This window comes from Perissodus microlepis, chromosome 6 (genome assembly GCF_051167445.1).
Source record: "Perissodus microlepis isolate ML-2025 ecotype Zambia chromosome 6, ASM5116744v1, whole genome shotgun sequence".
NCBI lineage: Eukaryota > Metazoa > Chordata > Actinopteri > Cichliformes > Cichlidae > Perissodus > Perissodus microlepis.
Genome location: NC_140466.1, coordinates 2,295,118 through 2,315,192, shown reverse-complemented (window position 1 = coordinate 2,315,192; position 20,075 = coordinate 2,295,118). Strand labels below are relative to the sequence as shown.

The 20,075-nt window shown below is 40.7% G+C and overlaps 1 protein-coding gene across 1 annotated transcript in view; it reads right to left on the bottom strand.

The window, feature by feature from the left end:
• Positions 1–20,075, bottom strand: part of sorcs3a (sortilin related VPS10 domain containing receptor 3a) — a 258,449-nt gene that overhangs the window by 151,182 nt on the left and 87,192 nt on the right. The window contains exon 2 of the mRNA XM_084930166.1: positions 19,019–19,086. Coding sequence (XP_084786292.1) covers positions 19,019–19,086 — 68 coding nt within the window. The remainder of the gene's footprint in view (positions 1–19,018; positions 19,087–20,075) is intronic.

Below are 20,075 nucleotides of genomic sequence, written 5' to 3'. Positions count from 1 at the left end.
TCCACTCCAAAGACAGGCCACTGAGCTAAACCTGCTTTTTAGGAACTTCTTCGTTGACTTTCAGGTGAATTGTTTTCTCTATAGGTTAAAACTAAAAGAAATTTCATTGAAAAGTTTGATTTTTTTCCCCCAATCATCTAGATTTTACATACACACTGACAACAAAGACAGTCAAGAGATTAAAGGAATACTCTGGGCAATTGATCTTCATATTCACCAGATTTGAGTCCTAATGAAGTCCTATGGGAGACTGTGGTGCTATAAAACATCATAATTAAGGCAAACAAAGTATGGCTACGATAGACTAAGACAGCGATTGCATCAAAGCTTGTTCAGTCTTTGTGCTGTAGGTAGCAGCTAGTTTATTCCCAGTGAGACATAACGATTACTTCCACCAGTTTAAACAGATGTTTTAGGCTTGGACACTGTAAAGAAAGTAAAGACTAGTAAAAACAGTTAGCAACAGATCATTAACAGCTGGAGCTTTTTCTGTAGTTGGCAGTAAGAATCTCACAACATCAGGAACATTGCCACATGTTCCTGCTTCAGACTGAAAAGACCACAGAAGGAGGAAGAAGTGCTAGAGTTAGGTGAGGTTTTCATGCATAAATAGATGGACAACACCAGCTCACCCAGACTTGGTCTCATCAATCGTCATGCCTAAGTCACATTGCTGTTCTGTGACGTTGCTGTTCTGTGCATCTAAATAATGTCGTTTGTCTAGCTAATTTTCTCTGATTGTTATTGTTTATTGGTTACAGGTAGGGATTCAGTGTCATCAAAGTGTGTTTCAAAGATATCTGTCCCAGTTTTAACCTACAGTAGAAGTATAGACAGCTAGATGAATTGAGGATCAATGAGCCCTGGGTCAGAACTGCTTGTGTTGTAGACCAAAAGGTCTCTGTGCGATTGCCCTGCAGCGACTGGCGACCTGTCCTGGGTATTTATTTGCCATTTATTCTGAGACATGGAAAAAAAGGCTCAAGTTTCACAGTTAGGCCAAGCAGGAAGAAGCAAGCACTGAAAATAAATGGATGCATGAGTTGCCCAAGGCAATTAGTCTGTTTCTTGGAGCCAAGACTGCTTCAGTCAACCAGTGGATTAATACGCGCTTTAATCCGAAACACTAAGCAGGCGCTCCAGACAGAATTCAGGCAGAAACACTGTTGTCATACTTCAGCGTTAGGGTAACTACAATTGTCTTCGCCATGTTGGTTTCATTTAAAGCAGCCTCCCTCACCAACCATTTCAGATTAAGTTGTTCTAAAAATATGTAATCCTCAAGGGGAGGGAAAGAGAACAAAGTCAGGGGGAAAAACTGTAATTCAGTGATAATTGGTGCTGCATACCAAGAGTCTGAACGTTGAGATGTATCATAGAGTTAATTGGAATGAGTCTGTGAATCAGCAGATTTTTAAAAATAGAATATAGATTTAGTTTGCTTAACAACACATGCAATTTATTTAGTTATGTGTTTTTATTCATACTCCATGTTGGATGTTTGCACCAAGGGATGTATCTGTGCAAATGTATTATATCGCTTGTGTCTCAGATTAGGCACTACTGCATATCTATACATAGTTTCACATCTTTTCAGCCCTTTCCAGTTACTATACTGATGTTTAACTGTGGTGAAGGTGTGAAATGTTACTACCACGTACCAAGGTGGAAGTCGATAGTTGGAGTTCTGCAGTTTGTGAGCTGCTGTTTTTATTTCATGTGGATCCAACTCTAAGCTTTAATAAAACTAAAGTGGATGAGCTTTTTTTTACAAATAAAAAAATAAAAAAAACACCCACTACAACGTTATTATGAAGAAGTAATTAGCTAGAGAGGCTAAAGCTATTTTTGTACCAAGCTTTAAACATATTTCATTTTGCTGTAAAGGTGGGTCTTTTAACATGGGGGTCTAGGGGATTGACTCACTCTTGGAACCAGACTCAAGCAACCATTTAAGGAACTGCAGTTTTTATCATATTTCCACTTGTTTCTTTTTTCAGAAACAGAAGCTGCAGCTTGTATAATGGCTTTTTGCTGGTGCATATTTAATGTTTTTCTATTATCCTGCCCCACTCCACACCACTTTGACTTAACCAAAGACATACAATTATGTTTCTACATTTCTGAAAATGTCAACAAAAAAACAAACATTGTAAAGTCAGCAAAGGAAATATATCCCAAAAGGTTGATTCCGACTGCAGGTTTCCCCAACCTTAAAGACCAGTCTATTCACACCTACAGGCCAGTGGACACTCTTCCAAGGATGAGGATGTAACATCCTGGACAGGAAGGAACGCTGGTTTGAGCGCGGAGTCAAGGAGGCCATTTATGTGAAAAGGGAAAGACCATCTCTGAATTGAGGAGGGGGCCTAAGGGTACATCTGTCACCATCTTACAATGCTGTGATTGCAGCCATTCCCTCAACTCTCTGTGAATGGTACTCATGGCCACTGATCAGTGGGCTTTGATCAGTGGTTGTTGATCAATGGTCATGAGAATTTGCATATTAATGATCAAGGAAATGACCTCAAAGCCCATTGTTCATTCAGTGAGCTAGTTTCAATTATTATGCAAATGTGCTGTTTATAAGGTTGGAAACCTGCAGTCAGCTGAGACTGAAGGAGTCACTTGGACGAGTGTCGAAACGTTTCTCCCACTGAAAACGTCCAGATGAACCTTTTGGTGTGATTGAGCATGCATCAAGACAATCTGCAAAATAATTTGATACTGAATGTAATCATGGTGTCACATATGTATATAATTACATATACCATTCATCCAGTCATCCATATCAGGGTTGAGCCTACCAGCTGTCAAAGAGCGGGGGGTAAACCCTGGGCTAACCCTAGCCCGCCCAAATGGCAGCTTTGAACCAAAACCTTCTTGCTGTGAGGCAACAGTGCTAACCACAGTTTCACTGCACCACCGTGCTGCCCTGAAATTGATTATATAAAATTGTATCCACATCAGCAACTCCTCACATAGATGCATTATAAATGTTTTGACATCATAGCGTGTCATAGATTTTTTTTTTTTCAAATCATTCTGATTCTGTCACAAGTTTTGCTTATATAAAAATTAGACAATGCCTACAAATTATGGTGCTCTTTCAGCTCATATACTCCAGTTAGTTTTTACAAATTGCCACCAGGTTTGGCACGAAACCGAAAGTCAGAGTCCAAAAAAGAAGGCTTAAGTAGACTGTGTACTCTGATCATTTAATACAACCATACTTAATGTTTGTTTATTTTAAATAATTTCAGTGTAGGGTGAGGAGATGAAGTATTATATTTCCAAGTAGGAAAAAAAAAGCTGCATCACATAAATGGATTATATAGAGAAACCCAGTTAGACCTTGAAATATAGATCTGAGCCCACATTTACAGATGGAAGAAAAAGTTGTGCTTTAAGCACAGGATGGTGTTTACCTGCAAATAACACAACACTGTAGGGGATAAAGTTTGAACTATATAATAAATGAAATCAACGTAAAACTTTCCACTGGATTCCATCAACAAACACTGTTTGAAGTCAAGACACGGAAGAAGAAATAAAGTCATTCTTATTTTTGCTACGTGCCCGGTGAATAAAAACGGTGATATTACACGAGCTCTAAAAGAGAATAAAGTATGAAGACTGTGTTGCAGCATGTCTTGTGCAGAGGCAGCAAGCATCCAGCAGTTTTTAATCACTGCTTCCATCAGCAAAGCATATCTCAGCGAGGAGAGTCATAATGTACAAGTTGTCAAGGAGTTTATCTATGGAATATACACTCACCCCGAGCTACACTCTTGTGCAAACTTCCACACACACACACACACACACATTCACGCTGAAAACATGGCATGCGCACACAAATGCTCGCTTCTTTCCATGTTTCCACCTAAGGCAACGGCTGCACTATCTCTCCTTTAATGCGAAATCCACTGAAGCATAATTGAAAATGACTTTGGAGAATTGCCACATTGAGATTGGAAGATACTGTAGTTGCAGGTGTTTCTGCGCGAGTTGTCAGTGAAACACACGTGAGAGCAGAGGACAATGAAGCGTGGCAAAAATAATGGTACCTCAAAAGACCGAGCACTGTACACCAAAGTCTATCTGCCCTTCAACAGATTAACGATTGCATTCATGTCCGTACCAGTTTATACGTTCGCCCGTTCTGTGTGTGTGTGTTTATGTATGTGTCTGCGTTAGGGGGTGATATCGAAAAGAAAATACAAAAAAAGCCATGTGTGAAACAAACAGAAAACAGGAAATGTGCCTGCAGACCGCCCTAGAATTCATGCTGCTGTTAATACAAAGTGCTGTGAAAGTTGGCGGCGATCCTGCAGTATATAAACAAAAGATTTCACATAACAACCGTGTGCTGGAGTGTGATATGTGGAAACAAAGAGTAAAGGAAAAAGTGGAGAAAAGCTGAGGAAAAAATGGCAAAAAAAAATCTTCACAGAATCCTCGCTGACATCAGGCCTTACCAAATATAGCCCTGCCCGCATCACTGCACAGCAACACGCCGAACAAATTCAGTGTTGAGAAAATACCTTAAAGGAACATCCGGAGAGGGACAGAAGTGCCGACATTCAAAGATCACTCTCGGTGACAACGTTAGTTATGTATCGCACTTACGGGTCGTGTTCTCCATCCAGGCCCGACAGCGGGAAGGGAAGTACCTTTGATTCATCCCCTTCCCCGCTCGCCACGCTCTAGAATGCTTTTTCCAGAATAAATCTTTAAATAAAGTATAAAAATTTGAAAATCTCCTCCCAGACATGCTGACTTTTTCATGAGCTCCAGAAGGACTTTGGGTTACAAAGGATAAATGTGCTTTTGACATCCACCTGTTCTGTCTCATGGTTTAGATTACCTTAGCCAACCCCTTTTTGCACTTCTCTGTTTGCTCTGAGATGATCCAAAAATCAGCGTCCCTCACAACTCTACTGTGTGTGATTTAAAGTCAGAGTGCAGGATTAGGAGGGGGGGGGAAGTATTTTTCAACCCTGCAATGCTGCCAGAGGAAGCACAACGAGAAATGACTTCTATTCATTATTAATGGAAAGAGAGAGCCTGGAAAACAGCAATTGGATGGCCAGTTTATAGTTATACAGTTTGCATTGTTTGAGAGCAGCAGCACACCACAGTGGCCAGTAGGTTGGTTCAACTGTGTCTCTGGGGGGCTGTGAGAGATGATAACTGACATGTTGGGGTCAGGAAGCAGGAGTGAGGCTACGTGTCTATAAGAAGCGAAACTCTCAAGTGAAAATGCTCATGAAACATGTGAGTTTTAAGAAACATGTTTCTGCTTCCAAAAGAAAACCTGAAGATTTTAAAAGCTTAAGTGACAGACTGGATGCATACAACATGTAAGTACTTTCAGTGCATTATTAATGCATCCATAGCAGTGTCTATGAAGCTCAAAGCTCCATAAAATCCAACATGGAGCCGATCAGATTCAACTGACTACACTTTCTCTTCTTCTTCTTGTTGTGAGAAAGGAAACCTACCTGTATAACGTGTCAGATGACATGCTGATGTTTGAAGTTTAGAAGGTGAAAACTTCAGAGGTTTGAGGTGCAAATCTGGATTACTGATTGGCTAAAAGTTGTCCTCATTCAAGTATCTCAGTAAAAATGCTGCACATACAAAAATAAAGTGCTTCAAATGCATTCTCTCATTTTAGGCTCTCACTTGTTTCACAGTGTTTTGCTGCCGCTTTCCCACGCGGTCAGTCTCAATACTGACGTCATTACTGTAGACCAATCATCTTCTCGCACACCTTCATTGAGCGAATCAGTCTCAGCTTTGCGTGGTTTAAATCTGCTTTCATCCAACCCACCTACTCCCCATCTCCACCTCAGACACCTCAGCCTTAGTCTTCATCTTTACCACCACCAGGGTCTAGACTCTGGGGTGTCGTGTCCTAAATCCTATCATTGCTGTAATTCAGTTCTGCCATGATGGCTCATAGGAGTCTAATCACCAAACACATTCATTGAATTGCCCACAGGTATGAAAGGTAGTCTGTGTCTCTATTTTACAGGCTAGTGACCTGTTCAAGGTGTACCCTGCCTCTTGCCCTGGGATAGGGTCCATCCCACTTCTGAGCCGGTAAGATGAACAGAATCAATGGGGGAAAAAAGTTTAGGAAGGTTAATTTCTATCTCTAACGAGGTAATCTATGATAAATCAGTAGGATTTATATTTTAGCTAAATTGATGTTGTATACTGAAAACTTTATAATTAATACAGCAAAATACCTCCTAAAATAGTAGCTTTCATTATGTTGCATATGATAGATTTTAAAAAGATTTTCCCAGAAGTTTCTAATTTTAATGGGTTAATAAAATGTTTGCATGCATACTTAATGACTGATGCTAATAGCAAACAAAAATGCTAGAAAAAAAATTACACGTGACTTAAAATTAAAACTGCTGTTTAGCCCAGCAAACAGTAGACCTAAATTAAATTCATATTCTGTCCTATTTTATTCGCTTTTTTTTCCCGCTCTGCACACCCACAGGCATATTGTTAGAGACCCAGGGCACAGACATGGGGGTCAGGTGTGCTTTCAGGCATCACTTCCACAAACACATCTATCCCATGGCAGTCGGAGGTAGCGTAATGATCTGTCTGCAAATGTACTCAGATGCTCTAAAAATAAAGGGACAGCACTTTCTTTTGAATATATAAGTGCCGAGGATAGAAATATTTCTCCATTTTAATATGTATTCCACAGCCTGCATGAACATCCCTGGCTCCTTTTTCAACATAACGGATGAGGGTTGCAAACAAACGTTTGATTTATATCTGCCATAACTCCTTTGGAAATATGCTCATCATGTACTGCGTATGCAGAATCAATATTAAATCATTCCCTCCTTTTCTGTCAGTGTAGAAGTTGCTCGGCGGGGATGACCGACTCACAGATACAAGTGTTTAGCAGAACACCAGCTGTTTCTCTGGTGGAGACTTGGTGAAGTAGAATTGATAAAAGCCAGGCAGGGCTGTAAGAAGTCTGAGCACGCTCTTTTTGTTTGATCGCGTGCTCATTTGCCGGCGTGCATCCTGTTGTGGCAGCGCAGGGGTAAATACAAGTTGTGTTACCTTTTCCAATGAGAAATGGGGGGGAAAGGTGCTCTCCTAGAAGGTGAGTGGGAGCTATCCCTCACGACTCTGCGGTGCCTTTATCTGCTACCTTTCTTCTTTCTGATAAGCAGCTCCGGAGCCAATCATGTGGAACTTATAACTCAGACGTGTGAAAGTGAAGTTTTACCAAGTTAAGTAAGAAAGAGGTAGAAATGAATAATAAACTTTCCTCCAAGCATCAACTTTTCCTGGGTGCTGCATAAACTCCTGTGCTGTTTGCACACACATCGAGCAGTCCTGGCAGCGTCTCTCAGCATTGGCAGCAGCCCATCCGTAATCTCAAAGGATCTGAGCCTGTGGCCGGCCTCGCCACTGACCATACAACCGGCCCCTGTGCGAGCGCCAGCAGCGCAAAACAAAATGTGTATTTCACTACAGCACCCGGGCCACCAGCTACAGCACGCCAGCACAGTCCAGCGTGTTGCTGTGGGCGAATGATGTCATAATGTTGTCCTCCGTGGAAATATTTGTGTCATTTCGCATAAGCGCTGTAGTGAAAGCTGCGAGGCTACCCGCTGCTGCCGACAAACGCAGGACTGTTTGTCGTGCATTTGAGGAGTATCCACTTCCTCCTCTGTATGAAGCTGCAAGAGAGACAGAAACATGGGTCCTGCATCATAATAATTACAATTACAAATTAAATTACTTTTAAAACAAAAAGGGAACCGTCTCAAATCTCAGAGGGATGGCGAATGCACTTGAATAACAATTAAGAAATTCCCCATTGTATCCAAAGCAAAGCTTCATAATGAATTCCACCATTTGCTGTTATGACAGGAAGCAAACGAGTGCATGCGTCAGGATATGAAGAAAAGGCCCAAGAGTATGTAATTAAAAAGGAACATTTAAATATTGTGAGAAAAGAGCAGAATAAATGACCTCTTTAATAACACACATCATACAGTGGGCTTTTGGGCTGCTTCCAGTTCTTCCCATAAATTCCATAATTGTATGATATGCTAAACTGTTGGCTTGCGTTCACTCCAGGTTGACAGCTCCTTTTGAAAGAACCAGTCTAACTAGTTCAGTCTGACAAATAGCCTGTTGTGTGTGCTGGGCTTTTGATAGACATTTGTGATCTTTGTAGCTGCATGGATTGCATGCTAACACGGAAAACACTGAATACAAGCAGCATGTGAACAACCTATCAACCAGGACAAAACCGATGCACTTTTATTCTTTAAATAACTGCAATCAGCAATAAATACAAAGGCTTTTCCTAACTTTATCTAATCCTTGTGGATATTGTTAAGGGTTAAAATTGGTGACTATTATCATTACTAATGGGCCCAGTCAAGAGTGAGAGCTTTCATATGCTACAACTTGTTTTGATCAAGCCCATTTATGTTACGTTACATCACCTACAATAACACTGGGGAAGTCTGGCTATTGAAACTCTAATATATCCCATGATTTTAATGCTCAAAGTTGGTTATAGAAAATATTGTGCCAAACAAAAGATTTGGGGTTTAGATGGTGATACTAATAAACTAGTGCTGTCAATAGATAAAAAAAAAAAACTAATTCATCTCAGTTTTCTGTAATTAATCGCAATCGGATTCATCACAGGGTTACTGTGGATTAATTTTGATTAATCACGATTAAATATCATTCATTTTTAATCGATATTAATCACATTTCTTTTTGCATGAGCAAACAGACTCTGAAAAAAAGGGAAAATATACGCACTTAACATGTTTATTGAACATTCATGTTAACAAAAAACTGACTGACACAATTGCCAAGTGGAATTACAAACAGCAGACCTATTAATATCGTTGAGAACATGCGCTTTACACAGCTTTGGTTCCTCGTCTCAAGCACTTGAAGTGCCTCCCCAAGAGTGACAGAGAGAGAGGGGATAAACGTTTACAGAGTCCCCGACGCGCCGTGAGTGGTTTGTCGCAAGCTGGGTGACGCGTTAGCCAAAGTCCGAGCAGCATCCCCGACTAACGTATGCTTTGCGTCAATGAGATATTTTAAGCTGGAAAAAGAAAATTCCTTCTTGCACAATGTGCAAAAAAATAACAAGACGGAACAAGACGTTGTCGGTCGATTGTTCCGTCTTGTTATTTTTTTAATACTCAAATTTCCCATCGAGGGGGCTGATGTTGGTTTATCATCTTCCAAATTGAGTTGGTTGGTTCAGCTGCCCGTCACTACCAGATCTACTGCCCATTTGCACATGTGTGAAGGTAACTCTACTTGGACAAACTGCCCAAAATGAGTTGACAGAAACATTTCAGGGATTTTGAGTCATTCTGCACTCCAGATGTGTTAATTGTGTTGACCGTGATGGCAGATTAATTTGCCTTAACGTGTTAATTTTGACAGCACTATAATAAACACTCTTGTAATGCATGCATGTGGCACAGTTTAAATGTGGCCTACAGTGTGTTTGTAGATTGAGCAGCTGAGTATGTGAGCTGGACCCATGAAAGTGCAAAACATTTTATTCTGCTACTGACTCTAGTTTGGTGTCTTTGATTGTACTGGATGATTGAAGTCTGAAGAAACAAGACGTATTTGCAATTTAACAGTTTATCGATTTACCAAAAAAAGGCCTCAGTAGCACACACAGCCACAACAGCTGCTGTGGGATAGCGTCCCATTCGTCAACCAGCATTTGTTGCAAATCAGCCAATAGTTGTGGTGGTCACTGGCACAAACTGCACACCTAAGTTTTTGATCCCAGGATTGAGGTTAACACCTTGGGTTTGCAGAACAGCAGCTTGAAGTTGTCCTGTGGTCCTATTCAAACATGGCATGCATGGAGCAGACACCAGCTGACCACTGCAGCAGGGTCCGTGCTCACAAGTGCTGCTAACTAGGCATCAATCAGGCACCTGATGGCCAATCAGAAGCTCCAAGAAGAGTCAGTAGCACAAAAGCTTTCTGGCGTTGGCAGAGACGATTTGTCAAGTTTTTCATGGGTACCACCCATGCTGCTCAACCCAGAGACACGTTTTCCTTGCAAATGTGGCACCGTTTAAGGGGAAATAAACATGATTCAAAAGGTGTAACATTTATTGCCTATAGGCATCGTTAAAACAAAAAAATTAATGTTTGAAACACAGATTTTCTTGCTTCTTATATTAAGTTTAGCTGATGCAAACTGGTATGTTTGTCAGTTTAACAGAGATTAAATGTGTTTGTCCAGCCTTGAAAATCTCTTATGATTATATTGTGTGCTTAAGTTATGACAGTTCAAAAATGCTGAGAAAACATATTTTTACTCACCACTATGTATTAAAGGTCTTACTACTCGAACATTTTCATAGTATAAAAATGTTCTTTTTTCAGGTTTTGTAAAATATACCAAAGCTATTGTACAAAAACGCAGCTAACTCTAAAAAGGTTTGACAGATTTGATTGGCTTAATATGGAATGGCCTTATTCATCCCACAGAATACTTGGATCGGTCCAGCTTGAACTATCCTTTATTTACCGCATGCAGTTGTTCATCCGTCATGCTGAGCAGTCTTTTCTTCAGTTTTAGTAGATCCTACAGTAGCTGTAACACTTTGATCCGCTCAGTTTTCAAGGAATTGCTTCTGAAATGTTCTGGTGAGCCCAGGCTGCTGAGGTTTTGAGGGAAATACCAAGTCCAATTGCAAAAGGTCACAGACATCAGGTGGGTCTCTCTGAGAGAGCCAGGCCCTTATTATAGGCACTGACCTGTGAAATATCACATAGCCCGTGAGCATGCTCAGCAAAATGATGCAATTTGAGAGGATGTCACTCTTCAACCCCAGGTGACCCCATCTTGGCACAGTGGGAGAGGCGGAGTCTGTAGCCAGGGACTGATAATGCAGACTCATCTCTCTCTCCCTCTTTATCTTTCTGATGGTCTCCTGTAGTTTGACAAGGGGATCCCCGCCAATAACGCTTTCTGCACCACAGGTGGAAAATATTTCCGGTCCCTTTCCACCATTTCCAGATTATAAGTGGAAATCATTTCATTTAGTTTTTAATTTCACAGGAATTTATCGCTACAACCCAAGACGTATCCACATAAATGGTGAGATCAAAAACACTGAGGATTGGAGAAACCATCTTTTCCTGTGCAGGTCCAATGTTCCCCAGTATGTCGATGCAAAGTCATCCTATACCAGCACGTGTTTTTAAAAGGGTGTTACACTGATTTACAGTAGTTCTTCCGCTTACATTCTTCTGTGTGAGTCACCAGAGACACACCACCAGAAAAAGGTCAAACTGAAGCAACAGAGGTTGATATAACTCGACTGTTTGGCTCAAACCCAATCCTATATTTCCTCTACAACCATTCCTAGCTTCCTCTTATCACCACGACGGGGTTTGACACTTTACTCTCATGACTATTTCTGACCTTTTGTTAAATTAGTGACGCCCCCCCTTTTAGACCTTTGTGTTCCACGTTGCAAAGCAACTAGTGATACACATACACACACCCACCATCTAACTTTTGCCTAATATTTCATAATCACTGTCATTTTCAGTGACACTAATTTCAGGCAGTTATTCACATAATGAACATTTCTTCACACCAAACATCATTACAACTGTAATCAGAATGTTAATAGGGGACCAAAAAAAAGAGAGAAGAGAATGCCTCTTTTTTTGTTTTATCAGATCAGCGTTAATTTGCTGAAGGCATGAATAAGACCAATTAAATCAAAATAATTAGACTCAAACGCCTGATTGTTTGGTGTGAAAATTTCCCTAATGAAATAGAACTGACTACAGCATTGTTCCCCCGAGGATGAAATGACAAAAGTCAGATAGTCGCTACGTGTTTATTGGTGGTATGGTGTTATCATTTAGAGGTCTATTGGGAGAAAGTTGTTCATTTTCACAGATATTGATTGAACTACCTCAGACCACAGAGATAACATAATAATTGTTGAGCCGGGAGGTATTTTCATTGTAGACAAAGTGAGGCAGTTAAAAGTATTAAGGCCATCCACAACACTACGTTGTCAAACGTACAGAAAAAGCTCCTAGAAGCACAAATGATAACGCCAGTTGTGCGTGTGGATTTTCAGTGACATCATTTTTAAACATTTGACAGACAGAGTCCAATCACAGCCTCAAAGCTACATATCTAGCTGTCATAAAATTAATTTGTCACCCTTATCAGTCAACATGCAGGCCCACTCGTTATCCACATAAATAATTATCTTTAATACAAGTGTTACTGGCATCTCAATTTTAGAAGTGGAGCTGCGTTGTGTTCTTTTTCTGAATTGTCATTTAGAAACTGTACCCTCTTTGAATGTTTGAATCATCCCACTGAATGACCTTTATCAGTTATAATTAGGCCCATAGATATGGCTAATAGACACCCCACAGTACAAACTCCTGATGATATTAGCAGCTGTAATCAACCATTCATCATTGTTTGTGCCTATCCAACTCAAAATTGTGAGCTCAACTATAATCAGCGATTTATAAAAGTAGGAATAATGCAGTTTAAGACCTCATGCAGTTTGTGAATAGGTGCATGTAAAATCTCCAGTCACCTGATCTTAACTTAAACTCCCCATTTAGAAAGTGAAGGTAACCTGTCGGCCAAAACGACACTTTAAAAAGTACGCAGAGGTACCCGAGATGTACAAAAACACTGAACAGCCATCCCATTACTCCTACATTAGCTGAAAAAGTCATGCCGTGAAGCTCCCAGCACACAGTTTTTGTGCTAATCTTAACACCTGCGTTATACAATTTGGCATCATTTTAAAAAGTTACAATTTCTTGTAAAAAAGAACAGCGGTCGACAGCACTGTACACAATGATAGACTGGTGTGTAATAAGCGAATGAATGATCCAGAAAACAGAGATTTGAGATGGGAAACAGTTCTTGAAATACACACAGAGAGAGAGAGAGAGAGAGAGAGAGAGAGAGAGAGCTGTGCAGGAAGTGTCATTTTTATTGTGGTGAAAGCAAAACAGCAAAGATAAGAGGGAATTAATGACAATGTTTATAGTTTGGATCTTCTTTTGCTGCTGCTTCAGTGAATTTTGGTTGGAGAGAGACAAAACATGTAGCTTCAGAATCTGTGAGCTGTCGGGTTTAAGCACCGACTGCGTGTCCGTGTACTCGCCGGGTGAGAAAGCCGACATCTCACAGATCCTGATGCATCGGGTTCGCGCTTTGTGTTTACGTCTTTGTGTGGAATCCGTTTCCCTGCTCTCATGTACTGTTTTAGCTGTTTGGTGGTTGTTGAAATAATTTTGTGAGCTTTAACCTGAGATAGCTGCGTTTCTGGCAAAATACATTTATATTTAAAAATCAATTCAGGATTTAATGAATCGATATCGCTCTGTAGAAATTTAGATTTACAAATGTTCGTAAAGTCTGGTTGCATGGCTAGGTGCTTATTTTTATACACGTGTGACAACGGGAATGAAAACAGCTGAATTCAAAGTGATGTGGTGGAGGTGTAGCCCAGGACTTTTGTGCATATGGCAACGTTTCTGGGAGTGAAAAGTGAAGCTATTGTGAAAATGCTGCAGTCTTTCTAATGACCAGCAGGGGGTGATGCTTCTGTTAGTGGTACAAAGGTCTGTGGGGGAAGAGTTGACCCTCCCTCCTTGCGTCTGTATTCAAGACACCAAGATGGCCGGCTGAAGATTCATAATAGGTCTTCACTAATCAGTGAGTATGTTTATCTTTTACACTGTGTGTGTGTGTGTGTGTGTGTGTGTGTGTGTGTCAGTGTGTGTCAGACAAAATCAGGTAGCAACCATTAATTTGGTCAGCTGATTCACTCAGCTGGTCTGACCCTCAAGTGTAAGTAAGCATTAATGCTTATGTAATAATGTGATTTATATTCTCTTTTAATTTTTATGCACATGCACAGTATTTGTTACATAAGTACACGTTTTAAAACGTTTAGCCGGTGTGCAGCTCAGTAAATCACTTCAGCTGACTTTGAACCAGGAAGTAAATGAGTGCTTGTAACAGCTCAGTTGGCACTCTGTCACGAGTGAGGTCAGCTGAAATGATTAAAAGTATACTTTGTCCACTGGATGTAATTTGCGCTAAACATCTTAAACCTTAATTTATATTTACAACAATATACGAGTCGGAGCTGCTTTGAGCACAACATAAAACTTGACTTTTTCACTGTGTTTTGCAGTGGCACAAAAAGAGATTAACATCAGCTCATCCTGAAGCTTTCCAGCTCAGTAATTCAGAACCACACCGTGTGCACAACTTCAGTAAACTCACTGCATAGTTCAGAGAAAACAACTGCTGCATAGGCTTGTTTTGCAAAAAGTACAAGTATAGGAAATGTCAAATTCAAATGGCGATAGGAGGGAAATACAATATGACTTTGTTGTTGCCGTTAATTTACCCATGTCTGAATACCTGCAAATGAGTACAGGGCTTGTCATATTTGATAGATTCTCATCCACTGAGGGACAAAACCCCAGAGACCAGATGAGAGAGGCTGAAAAACTTTGAAGAACTGTTTTGCTGAGTTGATTTATTGTCAACAGCGAACAGCTCGCCTTCATTTCTTTCCCCTCCGCCACGCACATATGAAGGCTGCTTTGAAAATTATGCAGAGACAGAGTGATCAGCTTTCATTGTTTAAGGTCAGGGTGTTCATTAAAATTGACAGACTGACTAGGCGATACTTTGAGGTGTTGGCAGTGCCTTGACCTTTGCAAAAAGACAGCGTTAGTCTTGCCGTTTCGGACGTCTTCCCGTAAAGTGATAAACATTCTCCGCGGCTACTCCTCTTCAAACTGTATCAGAGCTGGGATCTCAATTAGCTGCCACAAGAAAGACCAATCATGGGTGTGAGCTGACACAAAACAGGCAGATTTCTCATCGTTGAGCGATTCAAGAAGTACCTTTTTTCAGCTTCCTCTTAGCTGCTGACTGCTTGTAGGTATGTGAGGGAACATTAATGCTGATCTCCAAACGCTTTTCTTGTTCATGTTGTTTTACCTGAATAAATCTTCACCTATAGAATTCAACTATTAACTACAGCGGTGCCAAGGTTTGTATTAGTTCAGTCACCGCGTGTGCAGAAATTGGCTGGTTAACAAAGGACGATGGTCCTGATGCCCACGCTGCTGGACGTCTACTCCTCACTTGTTGTGATGCCTCAGTAAACACTCTTCTGGCTTGTGACTGACAAATCACAACTACAGGAGGTTGCGCGATGCCTCGCTTTCTCAGTCAGATCCACCGCTTTCTTGTCAGGTCTGATTTTAAGGCACCAAGATGGTGTCGATAAAAATCACAAGTATTCAAGCTCTTGTCCTTTAAGCTGGAATGGCAGTTTTTTACTTCTTCTATGGTTAGATTATGTTCGCTCTCTGCCATCTGTGGCTGTTATGACAGGGCATATGTTTGGGGATGTTTATGCCATGAGGACTATAGGAAGTTGTACCTTATGTACATAATGCAGTGTCCCCTTTTCCCCAATGCTTTCGTACAGAAATAAACAGAAGAAAATGTAACTGGAGTTTTATACTTCTACAGCAGACAGTAGGGTCTTATCACAAAACTATCATTTTATTATGTAAGTAGCATATGATAACACGATAGCATCTGCAGCCAGAGCCTCTGTGGCCGAGCTTACCGCAGGATATCAAGGGACTACTTTTTCTTTGCACTTATTCAAACACCAAACCACTGCTCCGTTTTGCCTCAGGATCCAAATTATACAGAATGTGTCTAAATGTCAGAAATGAGTAGCAGTCATTTTGTCATCACTTATCATTGCCAAACTACCACTTCAAGCTGGACAGAGTAAGCAAACTTCAGAAGTGTAAATGTTTTCAGCTCTAAAGGACTGTCATCTCTGAAATCTGTGAAGAAGAAAAAAATGCATACAGATGGAATATCGCTGGTTTCTCTTCAGGCGAAGCTGCTGTGGTTTGAACTCAAGTTCAGCACAGTATCTCTGCTGAGACGGGCGAGTCAAAACGCAAATCTGAGCTGAAGAAGAAAGCTGAATGTCTCAGAGTTCTGAACAAACAACTTTTCATTTGGAACGGTTTATTTTGCAGTCGATGTGAAGGCAGCCATTAGGGCGTTCCACTTTCACCGCAGACTAAAATGACATGCAAAAATCCTGTTATCTAAATCCTACCACCTTCATGTCATTGCCGAGCTACAAGTCTCCCAGTTTTGATAGACTTCATGTCAGCATCCAGCCTATAAATTAGGAATGTTGTGTGCTGAAAATTACACAAACAAAATGCATATGTCTCACAGCCAATCACAAGACACAACTGGGACAGCTCATACATTTTTTTAAATCCATGGAGCTTACACATCCTGTAAGACCTCTTCAGTACCAACAAAAGTCATTTCTATGACCTCTTCACAATATAAAGTGTATGGCCATAGTGTGAACCTGTGGCAAACACTACTGAGCATGTGCAGCAGGCCACCAAACATGGAAGCAAACCCAAACCTAGAAAATGTTACTTGTGTGATGTGCCAAGTGAGCACTTAGCATCTCTGAGTCTTGTTTTCAGTTCCCCTTAATGTATTCGACTCCCACACACACAGGAGTGTGATCAAACAGTTTGCCTATAAAAATTAAAAAAAGAAAAAATGTAAATGCTTTAAATTTGGTTAATGTCCCGCTCAAGGTTATTTTCTCATCCACCTCTGGACAGCTTTCAGCATGGCTGCCATTTTTAGAGCTCCATGTTCCCCTGCACTTGTGCCTCTGTAATGGGAACTGGATCACCTCCAGTGTGATCGTTTCAACTTCATTTTCATTTTAAGGAAGTGGACAAGGGAAATGGTGGAATCCCAGAAAATGTGGAAATCATTTCAGATTTATTTATTTTCAGGCATTCGGGTTTTGCTGAACCCCCCTCAGGATATTACAGTAGCATCCTGCACTGATAGTCTGCGGGGGAGCTCCATTTACGGTGCAGAACCTCAGGCCAGTTGGAAACACAAGTTGATGTTTGGTCTCTGCACCAGTTTGCTGTTTGTGGTGAAATTATAGAGTTCACAGTGCAAGAGGTCAGGAAGGGATTTCAACGGATCGATCTAAAAACAGCAAATGTGCTGGAAGCCATCTGGACATGTCTGAGAAGATGTTGTCCAATTTTAAATCATGTGTGTTTTTTGATATGTCTGGAACCGTTTCCTGAATGCTTTAATCAAGTCTGGTAAAAACCAGCGATAACATCAAGTTTAAAAAAAATCAGCAAATTGGGACAGGCGGTTCTGCTTTGTTAAGTCATTGCTACAGGTGGTAGAAATAATCCCCAGGTGTCCCACCAGTGTTTTCCAAACCACAGACACGGTTCCTCTTATGACACCTATTTGGCATCTGCAGAAAGTTTGACAGACCTGGCGAGGTCACCTACCTGAGAGGACCTTTACATTGTTTTCCTGAAAAATGTGACACGTCATGACAATCCAGATTTGAAAATAGCCTACATGTAGTTTCAGCTCACGAGGGATGTGTAAGCCATCCTTTTTTCAGTGTATTTTTCCTCTTTACAAGCGCTCTTGTCTCACGAGTTTGTGTGTATGCGTGTTTATTTTATTCCCAGTCGGGGTGAAGAAGCTGAGTACATCAGATAATATTTCAGAACAAGAGCATGGCAAACAACCTTCTCCACCTGAGTGCCCCGTATGACTGTGCACGACACTAGAACAGTGTGTTCACAGCAGCAGAGGAGCAGGTGAGGACAGGACAGACGGATCGCAGATGGGTGGGAAATGTGACACTGATGGCTCAAAGGTGTAAAAGGGCACAACTAAAGGGCCAGAACGGAGAAACGTTTGTGTTGTGGTTTTAACACAAATTGTGTTTTCTCAGATTAGCTGCCTGCTGCTTATACTAAACTATCAAATAGCCAAAAACATCATCACAGAGCTATTTTGACTCCACACCACAGCTTTCAAACCATCTACTAGGGCTGGGCCATATCATACCGTTCACAGTAATACCGGTATAATGTTGGGCAACGATAAGAAAATGAAATATGACGATAGAATATGGATAAAATGCGCGTGTGCAGTGCCTTTGTTTTCATACGCACATGGTGGAAAAAGCATGGCGGCAACGGAGAATAAGAAGGGTGAAAGTGGATCGTTAAATGAAACGGATGAACCAGAACTGGTTTGTAAAAATGCTGCAACTTCAGTGGTGTGGAACTGGTTTAGCTTTACCGTCAGATACACAACAAAGCACATTTTTAGTAGAGCATGCTAGCGGGCCGTCGTTATTACCGTGTTGTTTGGAAAATACGGCACACTTAAAATCAATCCTTTGATTTTTCTGAAACTCGACTGAGCCCCTTATAATCCCGTGTGCCTTATGTATGAATTCTGGTTGTGTTTACTGACCTCGAAACGATTTTATGTACACGGCGCTCGAAAATCTGTCAAATGTTTCAGTACGACTTTGCTAAGCTACGAAGCCGCACCGCTTGATGGATTGTCGGAGCATTACGGCTATCGTAGGCAGGAGCCTCGCGGAGTGATACGTACGGTGCTTCAACATAATATTACCGTATTGTGTGTGTTTAACCTCTTTTTAAGTTTTGTGGATATTATACATGGTTATGCTGAGGATATGTCGGCCAGTTTCCACTGGAAATGCCTTTTGGTTAAACTGTCAGCAAGAAATTTGCATTTGCACTGTTAATTATTTATATAACTTTAATGCACATAAAAAACAGCTGCTTGTTTAAGTGAAAATACATTGATGTGTTTTTTTTGCACTAATAAAGTTGTGGAGTTGTAAAGTATTTTGTCTAGTGTCAATTATATCGTCAGTTATATCGTTATCGCAAATTTTCAAATGTATATCGTGATAAATATTTTTGGTCATATCGCCCTGCTCTACCATCTACTTGTAAATATTTTATAGATAAAGTCTCTTGTACTCACCTCCAAAGTGTGCTCTCAGTGACGCTGCCGATATGAAAATCGTACAGCTTGGTTAGGATCAGGATCACCTGAAAAAGAGGGAATGTAATTGTTAGAATCTTTTTATGAGACAGACAAAGCGATTAATGAATTCTTTACTGTAGCAGAATGGCAACTAATGCATGAATACAGCATCCCAGATTGAGGATGGCTTAAGAGGCAGAGCACTAGATTGCCTGTGAGTTTTTACTGAATTCAGTTTTTGCTGCTGGATCCTTCGACACTCCAAGTCCAGTGTTGACACACATCAGAGTGCTCTGCTGATTGCAAACACAGTGATTGTATGCAAATAAAATGAATCACAATCCTATTAAAGTCACAGTAGTTTGGAGTTGTTTCATTTATAAGAGTTGTTAGTTACGTCAGTGGTTACTGATATAATTCCAAGTACATTCAAAGAAAAAGAAGGGATGCAGATTTAAGTAGTTTTAGCTTTTTTAAGTATATCAAACAGGAGAATGTTATCACTGTGAAAGATATTATTTTGAAATCAAACTGAAAGAAGACCCCAGAGAAGAACCACTACATGCTGCAGTTATAACGTGCCCTGTCTGGGTTGAGCACACCTCAGGATCCCTAGAGAATGTCGCAGGGGAGAAGACTGTCTAGCCTATCAAGCTTAAGCTGCTGTCACCTGTGGTGAAAAATTAATTCAGAGATTAAAAGGGCCTCCTTTTCAAAGAGCTATTCTCCAGTTGTAAGCCTTATGATCCCATCATTTATGACCCCAAAAATCAATAAGTTTTAACACAAGAAGCATCCCTGAGGTGATCGCTGAAAAGTCTTTGTTTCCTCAAAAGGTACATACTGTAAAAAAAAAACTATTCCCATTTATGGTATTTTGAATACTCTGTAACACTGGTTAGGAAAAGACTACAAGGCCCTGGAAGTGTTAGCATGTTGCTAGGTAGTGCTTTGCATAATTAGCGGTGTTTGCCACTTTCAAACTTCAAACTTGATGGAGCACGCTGACATTCTTGCCCCTGTGGAAAAGTCTGAGCCAACAGTCTCTGTGTTC